Raw genomic sequence first — 26,410 nt, 5'->3', positions numbered from 1 at the left:
GTAAAATCCTGGATGGCCTTATATTACCTGTGCTGTCCTATCTACAGTGTTTGTGATGTACCCAATAACCCCATCTACATCAACTGCTCCCGGATTACGGCATCCACCAAGCCCCTGCCACCAGGGAGAAGGAAGACACCACTGCAAGGTCTCCGGAGCAAGATCAACCTCCATGGCTTGGACAAGCAGGACGTAAAGGTCACTCCGTCAACCAGAGGGGTTTATCTGTCACCTGCCGATTCGGTCAAGGTATAATGGGCTCCATCTTATAAACAATAGCGCTCGCAAGTTGATTTGAAAGTGATTTCAATCACAAATCTGTTTGAAAGAGATAGTGGACACTATGAACATAACTGACAAAGAAAGCGGACAAAATATACAGTTCCTCAGGCAGACAAAGGATCATCCCTTCACTGCTATTATGTAAAAATGTGTATAACTGGTGTCACATGCATATTTACCTTTTTACATAATAGCAGTGAAGGGATGTTCCTTTGTCTACCCGAGGAACTGTATATTTTGTCCGCTATCTTTGTCCGACATGTTCATAGTGGGAGATACATCAAGATAGGCTCCTAATCTATTTGTGTAACAAAGTGATTGTTCGACTTAATAGAAAATGTCTGTGTTTAGGGTGTAAAGGTCACTCCGTCAACCAGAGGGGTTTATCTGTCACCTGCCGATTCGGTCAAGGTATAATGGGCTCCATCTTATAAAGAATAGCACTCGCAAGTTGATCGATAGTGAAATGCAAATCTGATCGTAAGAGATAGTGGATTGTAAGTATATGATTGATTGGTTAAAGTGTGATTGATTCTCATCAAGATAGGCTCCTGTTCTATTTGTGTAACAAAGTAAATGTTTGACTTGTTAAGAAAATGTCTTTCATTAGGGTGGTATACCAACCTCTGAATTAATTGTGTGAAATAGTTATTATGTCAATTGATCTTGCTTGAACCAGTAATCATAGATTAGATAACAGTGTACATGCATCGCCATGAGTAACTCCTTGTTTTAGTTTATTACTCAGAAGTGCATTTGTATAATTTCATTGAAATCTCCACATTTGGTAGAGTTTATCTTATTCATTATTGAAAGGTAGTAACCTATTAGGCAGTCCTGATTATTAATAGGTAGTTTTTGGTACTGTATCTGAGATCATTGAAGTCATATTGAGGCAAGGCACTTTTTATATTTGAAAATAAAATCATGGATTTGGGTTTTAATTATGACAGGAACAGCTGCAGACCATCAGTGAGAGAGTCAGAGAAAAGGAAAGGAAAATCAAATCTCTTTCAGGAAAGGATGAGAGACCAACATCAACCTTCCATGTCGGAGATCCTTACGCAAGGCTTGGACAGTAAGCAGATTTATTATCTCATATCTGTTGTTCTTGATTTAATTTAGGGAAGAGAATTCCAAATGCTTGGTCCTTGGTACATTATAGGTTTTTGAAAAAAATGTGTACGCATATGTGGCAAATGAAAATCCATATCATTTCTTGTTCTATGGCTATGAATATTGCAATTGGAATTAAATTAAGCTACTGTGACTACGTTTATGACATAACTTAAGTACATGAAAATTCTTACTTGGTTTAAATATAAATCATCAAAATGCAAAATCTTTTAGTGAACTAACTAAAGATGATGTATGGGCAAGAAACGAGGCATGGTTGATTATTCTAACAGCACGTTTATGTTATTTGACTACCTATTCAAAAACAGGAGCATGACAAAATCAGAGCATTACGGAACCAAAACCGAGGACCTGATCTTAGGAGCGCCTGGATATGGCAAGGAAGGCCAGGCCCAGACCGGACGGGTGTACGTCATCTATGGAACTAACCAGGTCTTACAGAATGGGTCACATGACTTGGATAAGGAGGCTGATGTCATTCTTCAAGGTTTCAACGTAAGTTTTTTTTTTTTTTTTGGGGGGGGGGGGGGGGGGCGCGGGGGTATTTATCTTTGTAAGGTGTATATATCCTTTTACTAAAGCAATGTTCTTTCATAGTTTTTTGCTTACCGGTATACCTACATTTTCAATTAACAAGAAAAAAGTACTGGGGAAAATGTATTATGATGGGAAGCTTTACCTGGTCCGGTCACTCTGATTTATAGCGTGGCTCCACAATAACTTTCTCTGTTGGGGGTTCGTTCTGAAATTTGAGGGTTTATATGCAGTGAGCCTTGGGTGGAAATTCTGAATATGTGCATATTGGACCTAGATTTTGGGTGCCCATGTGTCCTGGGTGCTTGCTAGTGTTGAGCCCGGCTTATGGTACATTATGACATGTATAATAGTATAGCATGGGCTTTGAAACTCTAGCCTATCATGTGTAGACTAATCCAGACGGCAATAAAGAGGGATTAGTCTACATTCTCTAGACTCGGTACGTTACAATTTCACGAAAAGGCAAGGACGTAAACCAGTGTTGGTCTGAGAGCAGTGAGAACACTGTCACCTCATTTGGAAGCAGACAATAACTAAGGGCTTATCATAGTGTATTCTGTTTTTCCACTAATTTCTATATCCTGAAATTAAAAGACAGGGGATCAGAAGGGGAGATTTTTATAATCATTTTTTTGTACTGACACATGTACTCATACATGAAATTTTGAAGAAAAAAAAGTGAATTGTAAATATTTGAATTGTAATTTGTCCCAAATGGCAGAAGATTCTTCAGAAAATCACATGATTCATTGTGTTGATAGTAATATTTGTGTGATTCTTAGTTACACTGCATGTACATGTTTTCAGTTTGTATTCCTTGACTGTTTTGTGTTTTCTCTGATATTTCAAATCGTTACTTTTATTTTCACAGGAAGGAGATAAATTTGGTACCGATGTAGCAGCCCTGGACATCAATCTGGATGGTATCATGGACATTGCTGTCAGTGCGCCGTCAGTGGGATCCAGGAACTTAACATACCATGTAAGACACAACCCACCCCCCTCTCCCCTTCCCCTCTCCCCCTCTCCTCTCCCCCTCCCCTCTCCCCTCCCCTCTCCCCCTCCCCCTCCCCTCTCCCCCTCCCCACTCCCCCTCCCCACCTGTCAGTGCACCATCAGTGGGATCCACGGACTTGACATCCCTTGTAAGCCCCCCCCCCTCCCCCTCCCTCAACACAAAAATAAATAAATAATAAAAGTAAATAAAAAGTAAATAAATAAATTAATAAATAGATAAATTAAAAAAAAAAAAAAATGTCTGCCCCTCTTGAATATGTGAAAAGAGGACCTATATCACATCCCTTCTCATTATTTGCAGAGAAGGGGGACGGTATTGATGCCCTCTTCAAAATCAGAGTTTCTCAAACGCATAATTTGATTTCCTTAGATTTTCAAATATACATGCCTCCCTAATGCTACCTAAGCTATAATTCCCATACATGTATATTCTGCTGAGTATTTGTAGTTGAAATACATCTTGAAATGTCTTGAAATTATCCTCAAACGTTGGTTGTGTAGGAGACCAGTATGATAAAGGCTTTTCAAACGTGAAATACACGGTGAAATGACTGCATGGATCTTGCTGAAGATCACAAACACTGGAAAACACTGCAAAGAGATATGGACATAGAGAGAGAACAGTACAAATATTTGACCAAAATTTCAGATTACACAATGATAAACTTTTCCTAGTTATGTTAGAAAGTATTTCAAAGCTACTCTTTAACACAAGGAGAACAGTTTTAATCATTTAAATCCTCCTTTTCAAACATATTGCCTATGTTTAAAATGTATCTTTCTGTTTATTAGGGAGAAGTGTACATATTCTATGGAAGTAAGACGGGCGGGTCATCTCCGTCTCCAGACATCACGATCACATGCACGGTGAGTTTTACTTCTAATTCGTTGTTATAATCCTCTTTCTTTGATAATGGCTTTACTCTGGAATGAAAATGAAAAGATATTCTAGTTTTTCCACTTCATCAAATTACCTGAATATGAAAAGTTAAAGGTTGCTGTGAGCAATGAAGTATCTACCCATACCTACTTCTCTATGCATGATTAGGACCCTGTTTCATAACACTTGTTATCAATAACAAATGCTGAATCTCTGTGACAAATCTGCTCTCTACCAAACAAATGCCACAATTTCAATAGCTTTTAACACTTATTGTTACTTGTTATTTATATCAAGTCTTATGAAACAGGGCCCAGATGTGAAATACATTTTTACCTCTATTTCTTTCTGTTTTGGCCTTGACGTTCGACTGCAGCATGTATGCATGCGCCTGTCTTGTTCCAGCTCATTTTAACTCATTTTAAGTGTCACATTATGGATATTTCTGATAAAGTGAATGCAATATGACATGTATGTACTATTAACTTGTTAGAAGAGACTATCTGAACAGTATACATTGTCAGTTTATATTTTCAGTACATTCTCATTATGTATTATAAATAGCCAAATATGAGTTCACTTTGTGCCACAATTGTAACAATTAACCAGCACAACAAAACGTTTTCTGTGAAAATTGCCTGTCTGTTCCCAAATTGTAGCTGAAATATTGCAACTTTGGCTGGTCATTATCTACTGGAGACTTCAACTATGATGGTCATCCTGACCTCTTGATAGGGTCACCATACGCTCCAGCCAGTGGTCTTCCTCAAGCCGGTATGGTGTCTATCCTCTATGCAGGGCTAAACTACCAAAGTGAGTCTACGCTTGAAAGTTTAGTTGTTAGTTTACTGTGATCATGAACCAAAGCGAGTACTTAAAATGTAATTGTGTCTGCCTGCGATTCTGAAGCGAAGCTGAGGAAAGATAGTGTATACATTCATATCAGTTTGCACTATAATAAGTGCATGTATCTTTCATGTGCAGATTATATCGGCGTACATCTCACTGAGAAGGATATGAATTACACATACAAAGGAGATCAGGTAAGTGCTGAATAAACCTATAAAAAAACGATTGGATGTGTTAGCTATCTGTAAAGAATGGAAGTATATGTAAACAAAACCTCATTCAATGTCATCACTCTGTGTGGACAATATCCATGAAATGTTGATACATTTACCATCAATAGGGGTGTTAAGTGTCGAGTGATGCGTAAGACGTGTGGAAAATGTAGCATATCAGAAGAAATTAAAGTTTGAAGGTTGTGCAAATGGTTGAGGCTGCCAAGATTTAAGAAACATAATGTTGATCAAACATGCTCAATAGAATGGTATGCCACTGGTCTCTGCTATCAAAGAACAATAAATTTGATTCTTGGATAAAAACATACCTAAGTCCTAGATTTTGTACGTTCTTGTGCACCCATTTGGAAATTGTACCAGCAGCCAAGAAATCTGAATACCAACATTTGATATGTAAAAAAACATTAATTTTAACTTTCTTATCATTAGGTCTATTCAAATGTATTCAACTGTATTCAAAAGACAATTATACTTCTTGTTTTATCTTCATCTTTTAGGAATATGGATGGTTTGGCCATAAAATGTTGATGCACATAACACCACGTCATAAGCCCTTATTTCTTGTTTCCCAGCCAACATATCGCCTATGCGTCAAGTGAGTCTAAATACCATTTCACAAGAAATATGCATACCGTAAATCTCCGTGTATAAGGCGCACCTGTGTATAAGGCGCACCTCTTTTTGTTTTGTTGTTGTTGTTGTTTTGTTGCCGAAAACCCACGCGGGGAAGGACCTTCATTTTACATCGAGGTGCAGTTGAAGTTGTGAACTTGTCAAAAATAATAGTAACAACAGTCTAAGGCTTCATGATACCAAGTGTCCCACACCAGCCTCCTCACATCACCTAGCAGAAGCACTGTATTCTATGCCAAACATCAATAGTCATGCATGATATGAATAGCATCCTCTAAATTCTGACAATGGAGTACCTAGGATAGAACCTTGTGGTACACCATTTGTTATAGAAAAAAAAAATGAGGAATTATTATTATAAACTACATATTGAGATCTATTAGAAAGATTTCTTTCAAACCAAGATGACAAATTTGAATGTTGTTGTAGTTTCCGAGTGGTGAGTCACCACACTGATTACTGTTTTTTTTCTGTACCTGTGTATAAGACGCACCCCCGACTTTCAAATTTTTTCGGCGGCAAAAAAGTGCGCCTTATACACGGAGATTTACGGTATCCGTTTCGCATTACATTCATGCTGTATGAGGGTTAAGCTTTAATCAATGAAGTAATTAATGTTTAAACTACTTCTTGAGATTTTATTGAGCTCTCGTATTAAGCTCTATAATTGTAGCCTGTGAATGACAAAATTATTACTGAATTTGTTTTTCTTATAAATGAAGAACCTTGTAGTGATGTCCTTGCATATGCTGTATAATTCTTTCTTTTTTATAGATATTCGGAAAGATCATTGTCATTTTTTTGAAATTTGATTTTTTTTCTGATGGAGTTCATAGCTTTGTGCCTTCCATTTTTACCTAGTCCTGCTAATGTTCTTGTTCTCCTAAACACCTTCATTCTAATTGGGAGGCGCGGTAGCTCATTTAGTGGTCTCGTACTCCGGCTACCCGGATTCTAAACCAAGGCGATGCGCTAGTGCCCTTTGGTAAGGCATTAATCCTCATTACCAGGTCTCTCGGAGAGGACCTAAAGCCGTCGGTCCTCTGGTTGCTTACTAACAAGCATTTATGCTTTCTTCGCAGTCAGAAAAAATAAAGTGCTACTACATTAAGGTAAACTTTTATTTCAGTTCTTGATGTCTATCTTGAGTTTCTGAATGATCGTAATTCTACTTGTCTTGGACATCTTTTCCTTAGTCCGAACTGCTCTTACACGGTCCATGACATTCAGAGTGTTGGCGCCCTCTCCATCTTCTCTGCTGGGACCTCCCCCGTTCTCCTGGCTGTGCTCAAGGGGCAAGATACCTTCCAGAAGCTGGGAGCGGGATTCGCTGTCGGGGACCCCTTTGGGAACGGCAGTCTGGTCCTGGCCGTTGGATCAAACACAAAAGGTAGAGTTTTAAAGGGACTTGGTAACATCGTTCAGATGAGAGAAAATGGTGCTAAGGTAGTGACTTCAATGCTAGATGTTCAATTACAGATCATCTGAAAGTTGAGTGAAAACAAACCATTATTAATGATAAAAGTTTGAAAAAATGATACACCTGTATGATCGATTCCTTAATTCTCCCAACTATATTATTACAATTCAATTACATTTTAGGTGAATTTAAATTGTCACAAAGCAATGAATTGGCTCTATAAATCATTCCAGACGTTCATGTGTTGAAAGATTTTTTTAAAGCCTGTCTTATGCCTTATTTTCATTTTCATGGACAAATTTAAAAAATGGTTGGGAGAATGTACTGTTGCACAGTGATACCTTCAAAGAAAACCATAAATATCTTTGTGGTTTGAGAATTTGTTCAGTTAAATTTGCATGTTATAGGGTTAGTACAGCAGAAGGAATATAATAAGTAACATTTCATACAAAAGTTACGCAAATTTTTCATCAATCTTCAACAATGTTACCGAGTCACTTTAAGGTTGACTGTGCTATCTCTTTCAAAGAATTATAGCTAGTATGATGAATAGTTTTTGTACAGCATGTGCAATCACTTGCATCAGCGTGTGACTGTAATACAGACTTGCAGTATTTTATTGATAGGTGTAGCCAGGGCTGGCAGCGAATATACTTTTGACAAATGGAATCTTTTATGTGTAAAGGTATAAGTCTGCGTGGTTATCATGTATACAATGTACATTAAGCCAACAAGTTTATGTACTGTTTTTATTCTGTAACTTTTAGTCTATATTTTGATACTGTTTGCAAAATGCTGTTACTGTATTATGCCCAATGGCTGCCATAAAATTCTTTGAAAAACTTGTCGTACTAAAGCACTACTCCATGTTTTCTTTGCCAGATGTTGATGGGGAGATTCTCGATGTGCCAGTCAAGCTGACCGATGCTGGACAGGTCACTTTATACAACTTGGACATCAGCTCTCCCTCCACCCTTCTGCATGATCCATCCGGTTCCAGTACTGCTAGCAGACTGATAAGGCTTCATCTTGATCATTGGGAGGGTGTTTCCCTGGACCCTATAGCGCTGTATGAGGGCGACAGACAGTATGGGAGATATGGAGGAGAGCTCATGTTCCAGGATGTTACAGGAGATGGAATAGGTAAGAGGAAAAATATTATCCTTGAGAACAAGTAGATGCATACCCAACACAAGCAGATAGATCATTAACTTTGTATTCTTATTGTTAGATTTGCATTTAAGCCAGACTCCTGGGAGTGTTTTCACAAAGTTGAAATTATCTCTAAGTTGGACTTACCAATTATGGATAGCTGTTTGCATCTTTGAAAATAGTTTGTAAAAGTTGTTTTAAAAGGCATAAAATGTTGATTCAAATCATTCATATTTTCTATTATTATGGGAGATTTCATGTTCTTGATGTGGAATTTATGAAAAATCTAAAATATTTGAATTTTTGCTTTTGAATATATTTCATTATAAGGCTACAAAAGGCTCTCCATAATTTTTTTGTGAAACACCCCAGGTTTATATAGATCTGGGATCCCATGCTCTAGAATCTATTCCAGGTTTCATACATTATGTCTTAACTAAAATGGATCCCTTTAAATCCTATTTCTTCTTGGCCTTTTTTGTTCAATTTCCTTCCCTCTTGTGCTTGCCTGCATCCATTAAAAGTAGTATTGTGTTTTCTTTAGTACCGTACATTTTCCGAGACATGGCAGAAGCCAGTTTGTCTGCCAGTAGCTTCTTTTTTTGTAACATGAAGATGTGAACGAATTTGAGATTTTATTCATCAACTATTGCTTTGAAATGACATTGAATATATTAAAATTTTATGATTTTTTCATTCATATGTTCAATATTCAGATGATTTGGTTGTCAGTGCTCCATTAAGAACTCAAGACATCAGCGAAGAATTATTCAAAGGTAAATTAACAGATATTAACCAAAATTAACTTAATGTTTGGTGTCGATGAAATGATTCAATATTATTTTGATAACAACATTTTATATCCAGCTTTCTTGATAAGTTTCCCTAGTATTCTCATTTCTTTCTACGGTACTCATGAGGAATTGTGAAGCACTTATCTTTGAAAGAATTTTGCATGAGAAAAATTTCTCTTGCCAAATAATGTGATTACTGATGGGAAATTAAGCAGAAACTTATTTCTAAAGGTAAAGAGCCAGCCGTCCTTTTTATGCCTCCGCCACCGAAGGTGGTGCCGGAGGCATCATGTTTTTGGGTTGTCCGTCCGTACGTCCGTCCCGTTTGACCGTTATCCCAATATCTCAAGAACCATTTAAGATTTAAACTTAAGACTCGGGAATAGTATTTATCACCATAGGAAGACGATCTGATTAGATTTTGGAGTACGTAGGTCAAAGGTCACAGGTCACAGAGGTCAACTTATGAAATTCCTTGTATTGAGTTTGTTAGCGCGATATCTCAAGAACCATTTGAGATTTAAACTTCAAACTTAAGGATAGTATGTATCATCATAGGAAGACGATCTGATTAGATTTTGGAGCACGTATGTCAAAGGTCAAGGGTCACAGAGGTCAACTTATGAAATTCCATACATTGAGATTGTTATCATGATATCTCAAGAACCACTGGAGATTTAAACTTCTAACTTAGTGATAGTGTGTATCACTATAGGAAAACAATCTGATTAGATTTTGGAGCACGTAGGTCAAAGGTCAAGGGTCATAGAGGTCAACTTATGAAATTCCATACATTGAGATTGTTATCATGATATCTCAAGAACCACTGGAGATGTAAAAACTTCAAACTTAAGGATAGTATGTATCACCATAGGAAGACGATCTGATTAGATTTTGGAACACATAGGTCAAAGGTCAAGGGTCACAGAGGTCAACTTATGAAATTCCATACATTGAGATTGTTATCATAATATCTCAAGAACCACTGGAGATTTAAACTTCAAACTTAATGATAGTGTGTATCACCATAGGAAGACAATCTGATTAGATTTTGGAGCACGTAGGTCAAAGGTCAAGGGTCACAGAGGTCAACTTATGAAATTCCATACATTGAGATCGTTATCGCGATATCTCAAGAACCACTGGAGAATTTTCACTTCAAACTTAATGATAGTATGTATCACCATATCATAATATCTCAAGAACCACTGGAGATTTAAACTCCAAACTTGTTTAAATTGCTCTATGGCGGAGGCATCATTTTCGACTGCGCGCAGTCAAAATTCCATCTAGTTATTCTACAATTTTAAAATTCAGACTGTTTAAAGAAGTACATTCTTTATCTTGTGTGATTGATATATAGAGAGGATGGTTCTTCTGAAAAAGCAAGTTGTCAAGTCATCTTGAAAAGAATTTTTTTGGCCCGAATTCACAAAGGAGGTTTAGATTTAACCCATGGTTTAAACCCTCATTTACATAACCCATGGTTTAAAATGAGCGTGACACAAGTCAGAGGTCCAATATTAGAGGCGCGCAAGGCAAGGTATGCTTTTTGCGCTAATTTTTAAACCATGGGTTATTTAAATGAGGGTTTAAACCATGGGTTAAATCTAAACCTCCTTTGTGAATTCGGGCCATTGTGTTTGAAATTGGAGGCTTCTCAGTTTGCAATGGTCACTCTCTCACACACAGTTCATAATGAACTAATGAGTCACATGTGTATTTCTTCCTTGCAGTTGAAGAGGGAAGCATCTTTGTCTACAAGGGTGGTCCATCATTTGGAACAGGCAATGTGACTAGGTCATGTGACTTCCTCTCACTCGTCAAACCATGCCCGACAGAAAAGGTCAGTTTTTTACATTTCCCTTTTCACTACCCCAGGTCTCCATGGTGAAATAGTTCTGATTAAATCAGGAACATTTTCTGAAATCTGAATAGGATAGTTAAAACTGCTTTTGATTTTTGCCAAAATTTGTCATGATAAGGTGTAATGCTTATTTTATGCATTTACCAATAGGATGCAGACATCAATGTATTTGGATTAGCATGTGAGCGCCTGTGAAAGGGCAACTGGCTGGAATGCTCCCAAGGGAGTGGAGAGTGTGCACTGAAAAGTGCAGAATAGTGACAGAATCCAGTGTCCAGTTAATAATGCTGTAAGTGCTCTGGTTGGGCACGTTGTGACTGATAAAGTGCCCTTATAAGAAACAGTTAAAATTATTATTTTTTTATTACAACAATGCCAGTCTAATATGTATATTATAATTTATACAACACCTACGTGGATCCCTGTCATTTGATTGGAGGATTGTTGGTCACATGATATTCAATAGATGGTATATTGCACGGTCGTGCATTTTTGGTTATATGCGCCGTGCATTTTTGGTTATATGCAGACTGCGTACCTCTCTGCCATGCGCGCGCGTATCCCTGCGTGTATCTGACGCGAAGGCAATCTGAATGTAATTGAGAAGGCTTGAATCCAACTTGAATTTATCTTTAATATAAGGAGTAAAGCATAATTTGTTGATTAACGTTCTATTAGATCTTCTTCGATGTTGTATAAAACAAATAATGAATGTTTTTCATTCGTTCAATGGTGCGAATATTTTCATTCCTTGAAAGATTAACATTAATTCTATTCAACTCGGCTGACGCCTCGTTGAATAGAATGTTAATCTTTCAACTCATGAAAATGTTCGCACTATTGAACTCATAACCATTCATTATTTGTATACTGTGTTTTATGGCTATTGTGTAAGGTTATGCTATTTCTATACATTTTTCTCTGTTCTACAGGCATACAGCGTATTATCAAGCAATGAAGTAAGTTGATTAACACTTATTCTGCACTTTTAGATTGATAGATCTAATAAGACAAATAAGATGATGATTTGACTTAGCGTGCACAATTTGAAGAATGCACTTCTCCATTTTCTTGTTCCTCTAATCTTTGAAGCAAAGATTTACCTCCTCACATCTCTTTGTCATTATAAAATATAGTGCCCAAAAAACAAATTCAGTGTCTGTGAAAAGCAGAATTAAGATAGACCATCAGGTTTTGTGTCTTTATTTTTGGCCATCCATTTCCACTTTGCGAAATGTCTATTTTTTAAAATTATTATTTACCGCTGAGGACATTTGTGAGAATTAAGATACAATTTTTGTCTACAATGTTATTTCAAGTAGAGGTGTTGTTGTGTAGAGGATATGTTGTTGGCTAGTTTGAAATATACTTGCATTGATTTAGTTGAATTTGTGAAATATCTTTTTGTCAATTAAAAAAAAGTATACCGAATGTACATTGGTTTCCATCAATTCATCAAAGTCAGGATTTTTACAGAAATTTAACAAAAAGCTCATATTGACATCATTTTATTATTGACATAACTTATTTTACATTTTATCTTTTACAGGGTGGATCACGATTCGGTTCCAAATTGACAACATGGAGATTTAGTGAGGTATGTCTTGTCTGATCACATACATTTTTCTTATTCCTAGTTTTAAATGTTTTGTTATAGCCAAAAGTAGAACCATGATATTGCATTTTTATGCCTCCGCCACCGAAGGTGGTGCCGGAGGCATCATGTTTTCGGGTCGTCCGTCCGTACGTCCGTCCGTCCGTACGTCCGTCCCGTTTGACCGTTATCACAATATCTCAAGAACCATTTAAGATTTAAACTTCAAACTTAAGGATAGTATGTATCACCATAGGAAGACGATCTGATTAGATTTTGGAGCACGTATGTCAAAGGTCAAGGGTCACAGAGGTCAACTTATGAAATTCCATACATTGAGATTGTTATCATGATATCTCAAGAACCACTGGAGATTTAAACTTCAAACTTGGTGATAGTGTGTATCACTATACGAAAACAATCTGATTACATTTTGGAGCACGTAGGTCAAAGGTCAAGGGTCATAGAGGTCAACTTATGAAATTCCATACATTGAGATTGTTATCATATCTCAAGAACCACTGGAGATGTAAAAACTTCAAACTTAAGGATAGTATGTATCACCATAGGAAGACGATCTGATTAGATTTTAGAGCACGTAGGTCAAAGGTCAAGGGTCACAGAGGTCAACTTATAAAATTCCATACATTGAGATTGTTATCATAATATCTCAAGAACCACTGGAGATTTTAACTTCAAACTTAATGATAGTGTGTATCACCATAAGAAGACAATCTGATTAGATTTTGGAGCACGTAGGTCAAAGGTCAAAGGCCACAGCGCACATTATGAATGCAAAAACAGCTTGTGATCGCATTATCTCAAGAACCGATTGATGGATTCATGCCAAAATTAGGTCATGTTTGTTACTTGCAGAGCCAATGAACTGAGTAGATTCTTGGTTCATAAGGTCAAAGGTCAAAGGTCATGGGCCCATTATGTATGCAAAAATAGCTTGTGAACGCATTCTCATTAGAACTGACAGATGGATTACTATTTAACTCAGAACATCTTGCAGAGCCAATGAACTGAGTAGATTTTATGGTCATGAGGTCAAAGATCAAAGGGTCATATATGTATATGAGAAATTGCTTGTAATCACAATATTCTGAGAACCTGTCAATGGATTACCATTGAACGTGAATTCAATTTTTTTTTTCTGTTTTGGTTTGTAAAATTGCTCTATAACGGAGGCATCATTTTCGACTGCGGGCAGTCGAATTCCATCTAGTCTTTCTTATGTTTAATTGATGTTATCAAATTGCTGTGAGATGTGGTTCTATTTAAAGCCTATCTGCACCAGTTTGGCCAGGAGGGATTAGACCTCCCTGCATGGTCACTGACAGGTGGTTATCTCATCATATCAGCTCTCAATAAACATAAGAAAAAGGGGACTATGGGGGACCAACGATTACCGCTTAGGCACTGTTTGCTATATAGAGGACGCAAGTAGCTACAAGTAGTGCAGTCCCGCTTCAAATAGGTAGCTTTGTTTCTTTAGAGAAAATTGACTTCCAAGTAATTTCAAATTAGAGGCCTTCAGTGTCTCAGTGATTTCCATTTACACCAAAGATCAAAATACCGGTACATGTATCCACCACATGACAGTAATGGATATTAGTGATGGAATGTGTTCTTTTAGTTGTTTACCTCAAAACATAATTTTTTTGATTACCTGTCCATGTATGTTTTTGTTCTTTCCTTTCTTTTCTTTATTGTGGGAGGATGTGAACGAAAAGAAACACAGATAATATTTTGTTTTTGCTAATGAGATCTTTGAGATCCAGATATTTTGATAATGTGCAAGTAAATTAATTCATAATTACATTATTAATTTGCATACGGTTGAAACTTTACACTTTTGTTTCTACTTCTAGAAACCTCATCTGGTCGTCAGTGCACCTCGAAGTAACGGCGCAGAGAGGCTTGCAGGGGAAGTCTACATTTACACTCTCTAGGTGAAACGTTCAGCTCAGCAGGGCAGTGGTTGGGTCTGGAGCGCTTCAAGTAGGGTTGTTTGAACAGTGGCAATATCTGATTGAATGAAAAGATTGAGCAATGGATGCTAGAGTGATTGATTGCTGAATGGGTGAATGAATACTGTAAACGCTGTTATTTTTGCATGATTAATTTTTCGCGCTGAGCGACCCGAAACATATTCGCAGGTTCTTAAATTTGTGTTGCACTCAATTCAGCCCGTTCAGAACATGCTTAAAAAGTCATGCTTATATTTTCATGAGTTCTAAACTTTGCGTTTGCCGATATTAGTGCGAAATCTGCAAAAATGAATGTACCGCAAGTATTTCTACTTTTACAGTAGATGGATGAATGAATGAGTGAATGAGTGAGTGAGTGAGTGAGTAATGAATGGTGGATTGCAATATAATATAATAATCATGTCAATTTATTTTATTCAATGTAAAGCACTATAGAAACTCTTTTAACATACTATGCAAGAACATATATTTATTCTAAGCAATTCAAGATTAAAACATAAGGATTACACAATAGATGGATGAAGGAATTAATGAACTAAGAATGGGGAATGGATGGTTTTAAAATACAATAATCATGTGCCTTTATTTTATGTCATGGAATACCGCTTCAAAAACTTGTTAACGTGCCATGCAGATAAAAAACTCACTAACATGCTATGAAGTGACATGTGTGGTTTTATCATGTTCTTAAAAATTACACATTATTCAGATCACAACTTATAGTACACGTATAATAACCATACTCTTCAGTCACAGTTCATTTACATACCATACATGTATAAAGAAAAGATATTAAAAGTTCAAGCACAAGAATATAAAAAAAATCACTTTAGAAATAAGTCATGAGATTCATTGGTATATTTTAACAAGTCCTTGGTATCTCAAAATAGGCATAAAATGGCACATATCAGATAGGAAGGGTTTTTAGACATTACCCCCTAATTTATGAGAAGAAGGCCAAACATGCTGATATTGTACTTTACATCTTGGCTTGTGTAAGAAGTCCACAATGTCATATTAGATGGATTTTTAGCGCAACTACCTGATTTACAAGTCCTCAGGATTACTCTTGCTTGCAGCTTCAGGTTGTGAGAGATCTGAGATGAAGTAACCTCGGGCATAATGTACAGACACTCTATATTCTCAGTCGAACTCGAGTTGTAACCAGACAATGAATTTCTGAGCTTTAATAAACTTCCATAAAATAATGACACTGTCCTCATTCTTATCAATTCACTATTAAAGCTAATATTGTTTACAATATTCAGTTATACTCTATAACCAATACTCTACATACCAAGGACTGTAAATGACAGCCTTCTTCATTCAGCTTGTTCTCGGGAGTGCCTATAGTCTGCCTATAGTCTCTATCGAGAATGTATGTCAGTGCAGTGACTTGAACAAAACAAGAACTACTTTCCCATATCTTTCCGTAATATCGCTCATTGATTTAAAAGCGTACAATACACCACAGTACACCTGATCTTAATTCACACATTCAAAATAAGTGTTTTTGTACGAATGATCACAGTACTTTTGCAATTTCATTCAAAAATCACATACAATATATATACATTGAGAAGTGTACTGAATAATTAGCAGATAAAGCCGATGGCTTGAGGGAAGTGGGTGGACCCACAACATAAATAACAAATGTGGAAAATACAAAACATTAACATTCACAATATAACAAAATGCAAGACGTAAACAAGACAATACAAACTAAAATTATAATACAGAACGACATAATTTATCAGGGAAGTCATTTATACATGGCAAAATATGCAACTTGAATTTCTTCTTTCACATCTGGAGTTTCCCCTTTGTTCATCAAAGTATAAAGAGCATTGCAGCCAATTGCATGGTGTGCAATGTATAAACAGTATGTGAAAATATTGTCAATTCTGTGTTCTCATATATGCCACTCAATAACTCATGTAATTTCCATAGGTGTAACTGTCTTTCTTGCAAACTTCACTCTTACTGAGCTATGCAGATTGGGCAGACATAATCTCCTTCAGAAGGAATGCTTATTCCTACACACTTATAGTGACACCAGCTGCCACATTCTATTTGTCATATAAAAAACATGAATAATTTTAACATTGATATTAACAGATAAGTAAAGAACATACAAATAACATAATGAAAGATAAACACAAGATACAATTATATATACGAATGAAGAAATTGACAAGCAAAAACAAAGTCTTTAAGTGGTGCTGGTCCTTTACGACATGATGAAGAATTTTACCCTATAACACTTAACACCTTACACCTTACACCTAACAACTAACACCTGATTGCATATATGTATATACACATACCTCACATCATACCCAATCTGTTGGCAATCTTGGCTTGCTGCAGCCCACCATGTCAAAATTTTTACATTGCTTAGGTGGCTTTTCTGATGCTTTGAGAAGTTTGGAGAGCACATAATTGTGCATGCTTCTGGCATATTCTCCTTTAGGGGAATGCTTATTCCTACACACTTTCAGTTTCAATTTTATTTTTCATTTCCAACAGAACAGTCATTTTGACAAGAAATCAAATATACAATTCAACATTCAATAACATAATACATTTTACATGGTTTAAAGATATGAAATAGGAAGTATACATAAATATCCAGTGTAATGGTTTTTTAAGTTTTTAAAGATAAACCTGTGGAAATGAAGGGATCCACTGAAAAGCAGAGCTTGTAAAGTGTGAATCCCTCACTTATAGTGACACCATCTGCCACGTACCTCACATCATACCCAATCGGCTTGCAATCCTGGCTTGCTGCAGCCCACCATGTCACAAATTTTACATTGCTTAGGTGGCTTAGGTGGCTTTCCTGGTTCTCGGAGAAGTTTGGAGAGCACATTATTGCGCATGCATCTGGCATAATCTCCTTCAGGGGTATGCTTATTCCTACACACTTACGGTGACACCATCTGCCACAGGTATTCTGTGATGAGGACAGAGACCATTCCAGAAATGCCAAGGTCTTTCTTCTGCTCCAGGTAGTTGTATCTGAAGATCTTATTTTGGCGCTCTATTCTGTTGTTGGTGTTTACCTGAAGATCTTGTTTTGGCGCTTTATTTTGTTTTTGATGTTTACCTGAAGATCTCGGTTCTGCTCCATGTAGTTGTATTTGAAGATCTTGTTCTGTCGCTCTATTCCATTATTGGTATTTACCTGAAGATCTGGGTTCTGCTCCATGTAGTTGTATTTGAAGGTCTTGTTCTGTCGCTCTATTCCATTATTGGTATTTACCTGAAGATCTGGGTTCTGCTCCATGTAGTTGTATTTGAAGATCTTGTTCTGTCGCTCTATTCCATTATTGGTATTTACCTGAAGATCTGGGTTCTGCTCCATGTAGTTGTATTTGAAGGTCTTGTTCTGTCGCTCTATTCCATTATTGGTATTTACCTGAAGATCTGGGTTCTGCTCCATGTAGTTGTATTTGAAGGTCTTGTTCTGTCGCTCTATTCCATTATTGGTATTTACCTGAAGATCTGGGTTCTGCTCCATGTAGTTGTATTTGAAGATCTTGTTCTGTCGCTCTATTCCATTATTGGTATTTACCTGAAGATCTGGGTTCTGCTCCATGTAGTTGTATTTGAAGGTCTTGTTCTGTCGCTCTATTCCATTATTGGTATTTACCTGAAGATCTGGGTTCTGCTCCATGTAGTTGTATTTGAAGGTCTTGTTCTGTCGCTCTATTCCATTATTGGTATTTACCTGAAGATCTGGGTTCTGCTCCATGTAGTTGTATTTGAAGGTCTTGTTCTGTCGCTCTATTCCATTATTGGTATTTACCTGAAGATCTGGGTTCTGCTCCATGTAGTTGTATTTGAAGATCTTGTTCTGTCGCTCTATTCCATTATTGGTATTTACCTGAAGATCTGGGTTCTGCTCCATGTAGTTGTATTTGAAGATCTTGTTTTGGCGCTCTATTCCGTTGTTGGTGTTTACATAAAGATCTGGGTTCTGCTCCAGGTAGTTGTATTTGAAGATCTTGTTCTGTCGCTCTATTCCATTATTGGTATTTACCTGAAGATCTCGGTTCTGCTCCATGTAGTTGTATTTGAAGATCTTGTTTTGTCGCTCTATTCCGTTATTGGTATCATGCATCGCAGTTACATATACTGAATTCCATTTCCATATCCTTGGTTGTGTTCATCCTTTATCAAAACATGTATCCATTATTCCACAGTTTCCCATTAATAGCGGCTGAAAGCTACAAAGCATAACACAGAAGGACCTGAGAAACAACGTGAATAGTACGTAGCCTGGTTAATTTTTTCCACAGAAACCGTGCAAAACATTTTGGAAACCATGCAGGATGTGAGAAAATTATTGATTGATTTATTATTGTTTGCAGCTGCATGGGTTCATAGATCATGGTTTGACCATGGATAGTAGTACTAACCATGGTTTAACCAAGAGGATCGTAGTTGTGTGACAAAACACAATTTTGTCAAAGCAAACGACTGACACTATAGGTATGGAGCTATCAGCTTGGTACTAGATCTCCACTCAAGTGATGACTTGAAAGCGGCAAAGGCAGCTTCATATACTCGGCAGGTTGTGTTGCATGCATGAGCGCACCTTCTGCTTGCACGTACGAGGTCACGCCATTTTCTGTCTTGCTTTGCCACCGCAACCACGCCTGCTCTCGGTGGAAGTCACACAGGAAAGTTGTGCATTCTACAAAAAGCACATCTTTTAAGAGAAATCGGTCATGAAGTACGAAGGGTTCCAGTCCTTGCAATCTTCTTGCATCCATCGTTTGATGGTCTGAACGCCAAGCTGTATCGCTCTTGCAATCTCGTATTGCACAACGGATTCTCCAACGACTGAATAGCCGTGATTGGTCTCTACGGCCAAAAAGAACAATGGACCGGCATATTTCGTTGTGCGGTATGTAGCATCAAGAAGGCAAAGCTCTTTTGGTGTTCCATCTTCCTTTCCTAGATTTGCCTGATTACCTTTTGTGGGACCATATTCCTTTCCTAGATTTGCCTGATTATCTTTCGTGGGAATATCTTTCTTGTGTACATTTTCCCGATTACTCTCTTTTGATGTTCCATCTTTCCTTCCTAGGTTTGCATGATCACTTTCTTTAAGGTGGCTCTCATTCCTTCTTACATTTGAACAATTAATTTATTTTGCATATTGCATAATGTTTTGCATATTATGTACAAATTTATTTACCTGGAAATGTCTCTTCAATGGCTTTAATTTCTCTTTCAGAGAAATCAGTCATGAAATATGATGGATTCCAGTCCTTGCCATCTTCTTGCATCCATTGTTTGATGGTCTGAACGCCTAGCTGTATTGCTCTTGCCGTCTCATATTGCAAAACAAATTCTCCAACGACTGAATAGCTGTGATTGGTCTTTACGGCCAAAAAAAACTCCTTGGTTCCTTCGATAAGTTGACACAACAAAGGTGCATCCAATGTCCACAGACGTCACTTTTAGCCCACGTCAATGCCGTCTTGCCCCTTACATTCTTGCTGTAAGTTGTACAGTCATAAGGAGCAGGCCTAACTTGTCATCGATCATGTTTAGCACATCATCTGAACAGAAGTAGGTCATGTTTCTAAGTAGATCAACTTTTTCTCTGCACTTAGGGTCAATTGATTTTTTGCAGAGGGCAAATGACCTTGTTTCTTTAATGATGATGTTGTGTTCCCCTGCGGTTCCTATACTAAGCCACTTTTATTACGGAGTTTCATTTGCACTATTATAAGGAGTATGCCCAACTTGTCATCAATCATGTTCAGTACGTCATCCGAACTCGAGTAAGTCATGTCTCTTAGTAGGTCGTCTTTTTCCCTGCATTTAAGGGCCAATTGCTTTTTGGCAGAGGGCAAATGGCCTCGTTTTGGGAGTTCCTTCATTATATTTTCATCAGCTGGCTGCTCTACTTGATCAGGCTGATGGTCTCCCTGGTCTCTACCTTGGTCTGCAGGCACCTCAAGAAAATCGCACACTTCTGTATCCAAGGTGATGGATGAAATAAGATGGGTCGATTCTGCAAAAAAGGTGAAATTTGGCACATGACCACCAATGAACCTTTGCATCTCCTTTCTGGAAACTTATCTATTGAGTATGTGTCTCTTCTCCCTGATAGTGCTTGGAGAGTTAGCACAGCTTCCTCTAGGGGGATCCTGTTCACATAGCTGAACATGATTACCTGGCCAAGCATCTGGCTGAGGTTCATCATTCTTGTAAGGCTAGGAATGTTGTGCCACTTGCAGACCTTCATAACCCTCGATGAGGTGTCCACACCTCTCTTCTTGGTCTTTTGAGGATGTTGCTCCCTCTCTAACACCAGGCCTTCTTCAAAAGGTAGCTGTCTTCTCAGGAAGGACAAAGTTTTGTCCAGTTCATTGGTAGATGAGGTCTTCTTCATCAGTGAAGAGATAGGTGAAGTCCTGCAAGAGATGAATCTTTTCTCTGCAAGACACAGCTAAGCGGTTTAGCCGGCTACCTTGAGATAAGGAAGGGATCTCACCGCTGCCAACATCGCCTTCATGCACCGTCTCCACACAAGTCTCTTCTGTCCCAGTGAAGTTGAGAAACTTGGCAATCTCTGTGTCCAAGGTGTGAAAAGGTGATGCTGTAAATGAGTGCAGTCATCATACATTTAGGTCCTTCCTAGTGATTCCATAGCTGTCAGATTTTCTTTTATATATATCTGGGGAACCAATCATATCTGATTTGAATCAATCATATTTCCCTTTATCTCCACTGAAAATGTCCTATGTAAGTTAACTGCTGCTATTATACCATATAGCAAACGGGATATCAATGTTTTGCTTTCGCACGTGCTCCTCCAGTTTTTTTCTCTGAATTTTGATGTATTAGTTGCTCTCTGGCTTCACCCTCCATTTCCCCCGACCGTACTTGAGTGCTGCAATGTCCTTGCTTAACTGCTCATAGCCCAGAAGCATCTTTACTAGTACGCTGTTGTCTATCTGGTTCCCCTGAGATGAGAGTCTCCTTCCCCTGGTAAGTACGGTGTGCACCACAGACCCTGTGATGCGACCCTTACGTTGGTCAAACCATGTGGTGTTAGATGCTTGTCCCCGAGTTGCAAGTTCCAAGCGTTGAATAGTTTGTGTGTCATACTTTGGAGGGAAATCCAAAAACTCGTCTACAGAGCTGGCCTGGCTGGCTAAAGTCCAGAGCCGTATATGGGTAGATCTGGAGTGAGTTAAGTCACAAGATCTTCATGGTGACCTTCATTGATGTCACACTCAGCAGAAGATGAGCTTGCTTCTTCAGGATCCATTGAGATGTACTGGAAGCAGCATGCTGTTGGGAATGTTGGGTAGAGGGCTTTCACAAGCTTTGTTAAAGATGGACCTGAGCTTGTTCCTGTCGATCTGGCCTCTGTTGGTGAGAACAGCCATCTCGCCGTCTCGCTGGAGGGCAAATGGCCTCGTTTCGGGAGTTCCTTCATTGTGTTTTCATCAGCTGGCTGCTCTAATTGATCGGGCTGATGGTCTCCTTGGTCTATACCTTGGTCTGCAGGCACCTCAAGAAAGCCGCACACTTCTGTGTCCAAGATGATGGATGAAATAAGATGGTCGATTCTGCAAATAAGGTGGAATGGCATCATCATAGGTCTATTCCATAGCTCCTCCAGTTTTCACCATATCCTTTCTATACTGACTCCATTTTGTCTTCGCTATTTCTTTCAACCGCTTCCATTGCTCCAAACAGGATTTAGCCCCCGCCTGTCCAATTTGCTGACCTCGATCGGACCTCTTTGTTTTGTAGTACCGATCTGTGAAGCCATGCATCTTGGGAGATGAGATCAGACTATGTGTTGATGACGTTACAGAATTCCCCAAAACCTGAGACCACCGCGACAAAAGACTTGAGAGAGCATTCTCTGCTAAGCTAGCAAGGTTCATTTCATTTCATTTCATTTCATTTCTTTATTATGTCCATAGAGGATAATTGTTCATATTTACATTTACAATCTTGCTTCATAATCAACCTGCAAACTTAATGATACAGAAAAACAATAACATGAGTTATCTTCTCACTACATGTACCAATCAAGTCACAATAAATGCAGGCATGAAATAAACACAGAATATATGAACACGCACATCAGCCTAATCTTACATAATCCTGCTTAATTACACAGAATACTGTGAATTTGTGCTATACCGTCAAACATGTAAAAGCAATCCTCTAAATCATTTCTGCATACCGGAACTATAATTTCTTACCAGTCTATACGATTCAATGTCATGCTCCTCTCCTTACCTAGGCAATGGTTCGGACTCAAACGGGAGGAGCAGTCCATCGGCAGCCCCGGCCTCCCGCATCACAATTATCAGCGTTCATATTTTCATTGTCTTCAAATTCGCCCAATTCACCATCATCTTCACTTTCTCCACCATCATCACTGCTACTAACTTCTTCTTCATCCAACTCCAAGATTAATTTGAGTTCATCTGAGCTGTCTTCTGTCATTTTTACTGATGATTAATATCCTGATATAACATCTATACTTTCACTCTAATATGGCCTGCAGTGCTATCTGGTTGCGAAAAGAATGCGTGCAGTGAACGTGTTGTGAATAGTCCTCGGAATGACGGCACACGACCAAACCTGACTCTCGTAATTTCATTCCATTATTTCTCCTTCCCCTTATCTTTATTGACAATGAACTTAAAAACAAAGATGAAGAAGTGAATATAACCATAACGACTAATTTAATATGAATGGATATCACATTTAACTCTTTATAATAACTAGTAATTGTACACTTACCACATTGGGTTTATTGAAGAACAATGAAATTAGCGGTGAATCTCAGGATCCTGTCTGACCATAACACATGTGTTACTGTAGCAGAGTTTAAAGCTCCCTCTAGAGGCAAACTAAAAATATCTCTAAACTAGATATAACACTATGTGCTATAGATCAATTGAGCCTGCATGCGCAGTAGAAGCAGACTACGTACATCTCCATAGTGAATGATCTGTGGTTGTACATTTTAGCTGCGATTAAGATTTAGTCTAGACTTAGTCTGAGGTTTAGCTAGACCTTGCTATCAGAATACCAACCACAGATAATCTATACACTTAGTATGGATCGAGGTCCTGATTAAGTGCTGTTTAGCTAAAGCTCGGGTTAACTTTAGTTTAGAGGAACCAACTACGAAATAGTAGAATACCAGCCAATGCCTCCAGCACCATGCACCTGCAATGAGCGGAGGCATACAAATCTTATACAGATGTGTCAATGAAAATTAAATTTAAAAATCATTAACAAAATATACAGGAAATATAGTGAGGGGATGACATCATCAAATTGCTAAATTGCATCATGCTGTCTTTCACGATAAGGGTATACCGTCAGCTTCGGTGTTATTTTTCTTTCAGTAACTATATATTGGGAGTTATTCAACCTACATATTAATTCAATTGTAATGTGTCATAAATATGTGAGGCATGCCTTTTTTTGGAATGCACAAATATGTTTACCAAAAAAAAAAGTTTTACATTATTTTAATTGAACATGTGATATGTATTACTTTGTAGTGGTATTTTTTCAAGTGCATTATTACTTGTTTTTGTTTCAATTATTTAGTGGTTATGTGTATGAGGATATGATTAAATAGACCCTTATGTCTATGACTGTGTGTTTATATTGTAGTTCGTATGGATATTAACTACAGGTACATGTACTTATTTCTTTTTTACCATGTTCACAATTTTGTTTTGCAAGAAGTAATGTGAAATACAGTCATGTGAATATATTGTAATACAAGCTGTTCTTTGAAATAATACACATTTTATACATTTATACATTTATGAAGATTAACTTACTTTATGAAATTAAAAATTACCCAAAATAGACTGCATCCTGAATTTTATTTTTGTTTGCTGGGTGAATTCATGTAGATGTAGTCGTAGTCTATACATTGTACTGCTAGTCGGTCTTGTTTGCTTGTGTTGTGCGTGCTTGTGTTAGTACATTGTAGGTCTTCTACAATATTTTATACTGGACCACTCTTCTTATACCCCTTAATTATCCCCCTTAATTATCCTTACAAAACATCTTAATAAATGTGGGTTCTTCACAAATATTGTGTGGAAGATGCTGCACAAGAAGAATACTAGTTCTCCAAAGCTTAGACTTTGAAATGCAATACCGGTAGGCCATTTTCGTAATGTAACCAAATTCAATGCATAAGTCTTTGTGAAGTGCCTCAATACAAATTATTTCATTCACCTGAAAAGAATAATAGTATTTCAATAGACAGAATCCGAATTGCATACATTAGTTGTTGCCAGGTTGGACAAACATGGCTTGGCCTACCTAGCAACACTTAATATATGCTGTTTGCATTCTGACTTTTGAAATACTATTATTCTTATTAGGTGAATGAAATAATTTCTATTGAGGCACTTCACAAAGACTTATGCATTAAATTTGGTTACATATTACGAAAGTGGGCTATTGTAAAGTTGTGGGTAAAAATGTAATTATTATCATCCAAAATATGCAGGGAGTTTGTTAAATGGGCATGGGTAGTGGATTGAAAGGGATTTGAAGCCAGCCTGTTCTCAGGATTGGGAGCGAGATTAGGAAGGAGTTGATGTAGATACTGATAGAAGAGAATATGATGTTCTCTGCTGCTGAAAGTGAGGAGATATAAATGTATGTATGGAAGAAGTGTGATTGATAAAGATTTTAAAGTTTGAACAAGCATCTGCTATTGTATTCTCTCGGTAACTGGGAGCCAGTGTAGTTCGTTGAACAATGGGGGTGTATTGTTACATGTACTGTAAATGAATACACAATTACAATTTCAGTTCAGGGTTAAAAGACTTGTGTGTGTCTATACATATACGTATATTCACCCCACAAAGATTCAATTTATTACCAGTTAGGTATATAACAATAATTCATTCACATATTGCCACATAAGAATGGGCCCAGAAGGCCAAAGAATATTCATATTCAAGACATACATGTCACAAACAGGGCGTATACAATACCGCTATCATAGCCAGTGTGCACATGATATGCCGGATTACACATTGAAATAAATTCACAATACATAAAAGACTACATTAGAAGTGGACAAGTCTATGGTAGTTCATCATTTAGCGTCCCATACATCACCAGGTGCCCTTGTTTCATATACATAAAATGACTTCTGGGGGGCATTTCACGAAACTTGTCATCAGTGACAAATGACAGTTTTTGTTATAAGCTAGTGCAATCCTTGATTCTGATTGGTTATCAGCAGATTTGTCACTGATTTTTGTCCTTTTTCATTGAAAAAAGGCTTTGTGAAACGGGCCCCAGAATTCCTATTTTACTTGATCTTTGGTCTGATGCTAGCTCCGGTAGAGAGTCGATTAAATTCAATCATCAGGTATACTAAGACCTTACATTTGACCAGTAACGTATGGGACGAAACACCTTGTTAAGACTTGACTAAATAGGCCTACAAGTGAAATGACAACTAGAAAACAGAATCCTTGTTTTCATGTTCTTAATAACCGGGGACATATTATTTCCCATAAACATACACCTTCGTTCATCTGGGCCCCGGTGTTCATGTTTCTTCCAACAACAAAAATCTTCCCTTATTTTTTCCTTCTCTCCTTTCTTTCAAAGCACCATGGCTTCATACATTTAAAACAACTTCAGGTCACAGTGGGCAATCTTCACATTTGCTACAATTTGTTATTTCTTATTTTTAAGGAAGGAGATATCTTCCTACAAGTGACCTGGGGCTCCATTACACATGGTTAGCTATCGATGGCACGATTGAATGATAGTGTCTTTTATTTGTTTTTCAAAAAATATTTTTGTAATGTAATGGGTTCAAGTTGTAACCAGATTGCATCTCTATTTCTCAGGCCCTGTTTAAAGATGACTGCACAACACACTGAAAACATTCAACACATGCACAAGTAATACAGTCGGCTTCTTCCAATAGGTCAAGTCGTGTTTCAATACGATAAAGGTAAA

General features: G+C 37.6%; 2 protein-coding genes across 2 annotated transcripts in view; one reads left to right on the top strand and one right to left on the bottom strand.

Annotated features, from left to right (window-relative positions):
• LOC590298 (phosphatidylinositol-glycan-specific phospholipase D) overlaps positions 1-16,087 on the top strand; it is a 48,825-nt gene extending 32,738 nt beyond the window's left edge. The window contains exons 11-26 of the mRNA XM_030991661.1: positions 48-198; positions 643-693; positions 1,236-1,360; positions 1,728-1,914; positions 2,828-2,938; positions 3,766-3,840; positions 4,513-4,666; positions 4,838-4,896; positions 5,433-5,530; positions 6,765-6,958; positions 7,871-8,131; positions 8,857-8,916; positions 10,671-10,780; positions 11,734-11,760; positions 12,351-12,398; positions 14,273-16,087. Of these exons, the coding sequence (XP_030847521.1) occupies positions 48-198; positions 643-693; positions 1,236-1,360; positions 1,728-1,914; positions 2,828-2,938; positions 3,766-3,840; positions 4,513-4,666; positions 4,838-4,896; positions 5,433-5,530; positions 6,765-6,958; positions 7,871-8,131; positions 8,857-8,916; positions 10,671-10,780; positions 11,734-11,760; positions 12,351-12,398; positions 14,273-14,353 (1,792 nt within the window). The 3' untranslated portion in view covers positions 14,354-16,087. The remainder of the gene's footprint in view (positions 1-47; positions 199-642; positions 694-1,235; positions 1,361-1,727; positions 1,915-2,827; positions 2,939-3,765; positions 3,841-4,512; positions 4,667-4,837; positions 4,897-5,432; positions 5,531-6,764; positions 6,959-7,870; positions 8,132-8,856; positions 8,917-10,670; positions 10,781-11,733; positions 11,761-12,350; positions 12,399-14,272) is intronic.
• A 1,232-nt stretch (positions 16,088-17,319) lies between these two features.
• Positions 17,320-18,518, bottom strand: LOC115926363 (GATA zinc finger domain-containing protein 14-like). The gene is made up of 2 exons (XM_030991023.1): positions 17,502-18,518; positions 17,320-17,457 (listed from the first exon to the last, which is right to left on the bottom strand). The coding sequence occupies exons 1-2, from the start codon at positions 18,516-18,518 to the stop codon at positions 17,320-17,322; spliced, it is 1,155 nt and encodes a 384-aa protein (XP_030846883.1).
• Positions 18,519-26,410: the final 7,892 nt, after the last annotated feature.

The sequence above is a fragment of the Strongylocentrotus purpuratus genome, unplaced genomic scaffold, assembly GCF_000002235.5.
Source record: "Strongylocentrotus purpuratus isolate Spur 01 unplaced genomic scaffold, Spur_5.0 spur5_scaffold_2, whole genome shotgun sequence".
NCBI classification, from domain to species: domain Eukaryota; kingdom Metazoa; phylum Echinodermata; class Echinoidea; order Camarodonta; family Strongylocentrotidae; genus Strongylocentrotus; species Strongylocentrotus purpuratus.
This window is presented reverse-complemented; position numbering and strand designations above follow the sequence as displayed.

What these genes read in the sequence shown, in the direction of transcription:
- LOC115926363 (XM_030991023.1), bottom strand. Translation starts at nt 18,518, where the DNA reads ATGCATGATACCAATAACGGAATAGAGCGACAAAACAAGATCTTCAAA. An exon ending in AGCAGAACCGAGATCTTCAG is followed by an intron (nt 17,458 to 17,501) that starts GTAAACATCAAA and finishes CAAGATCTTCAG; the next exon opens with GTAAACACCAACAACAGAAT.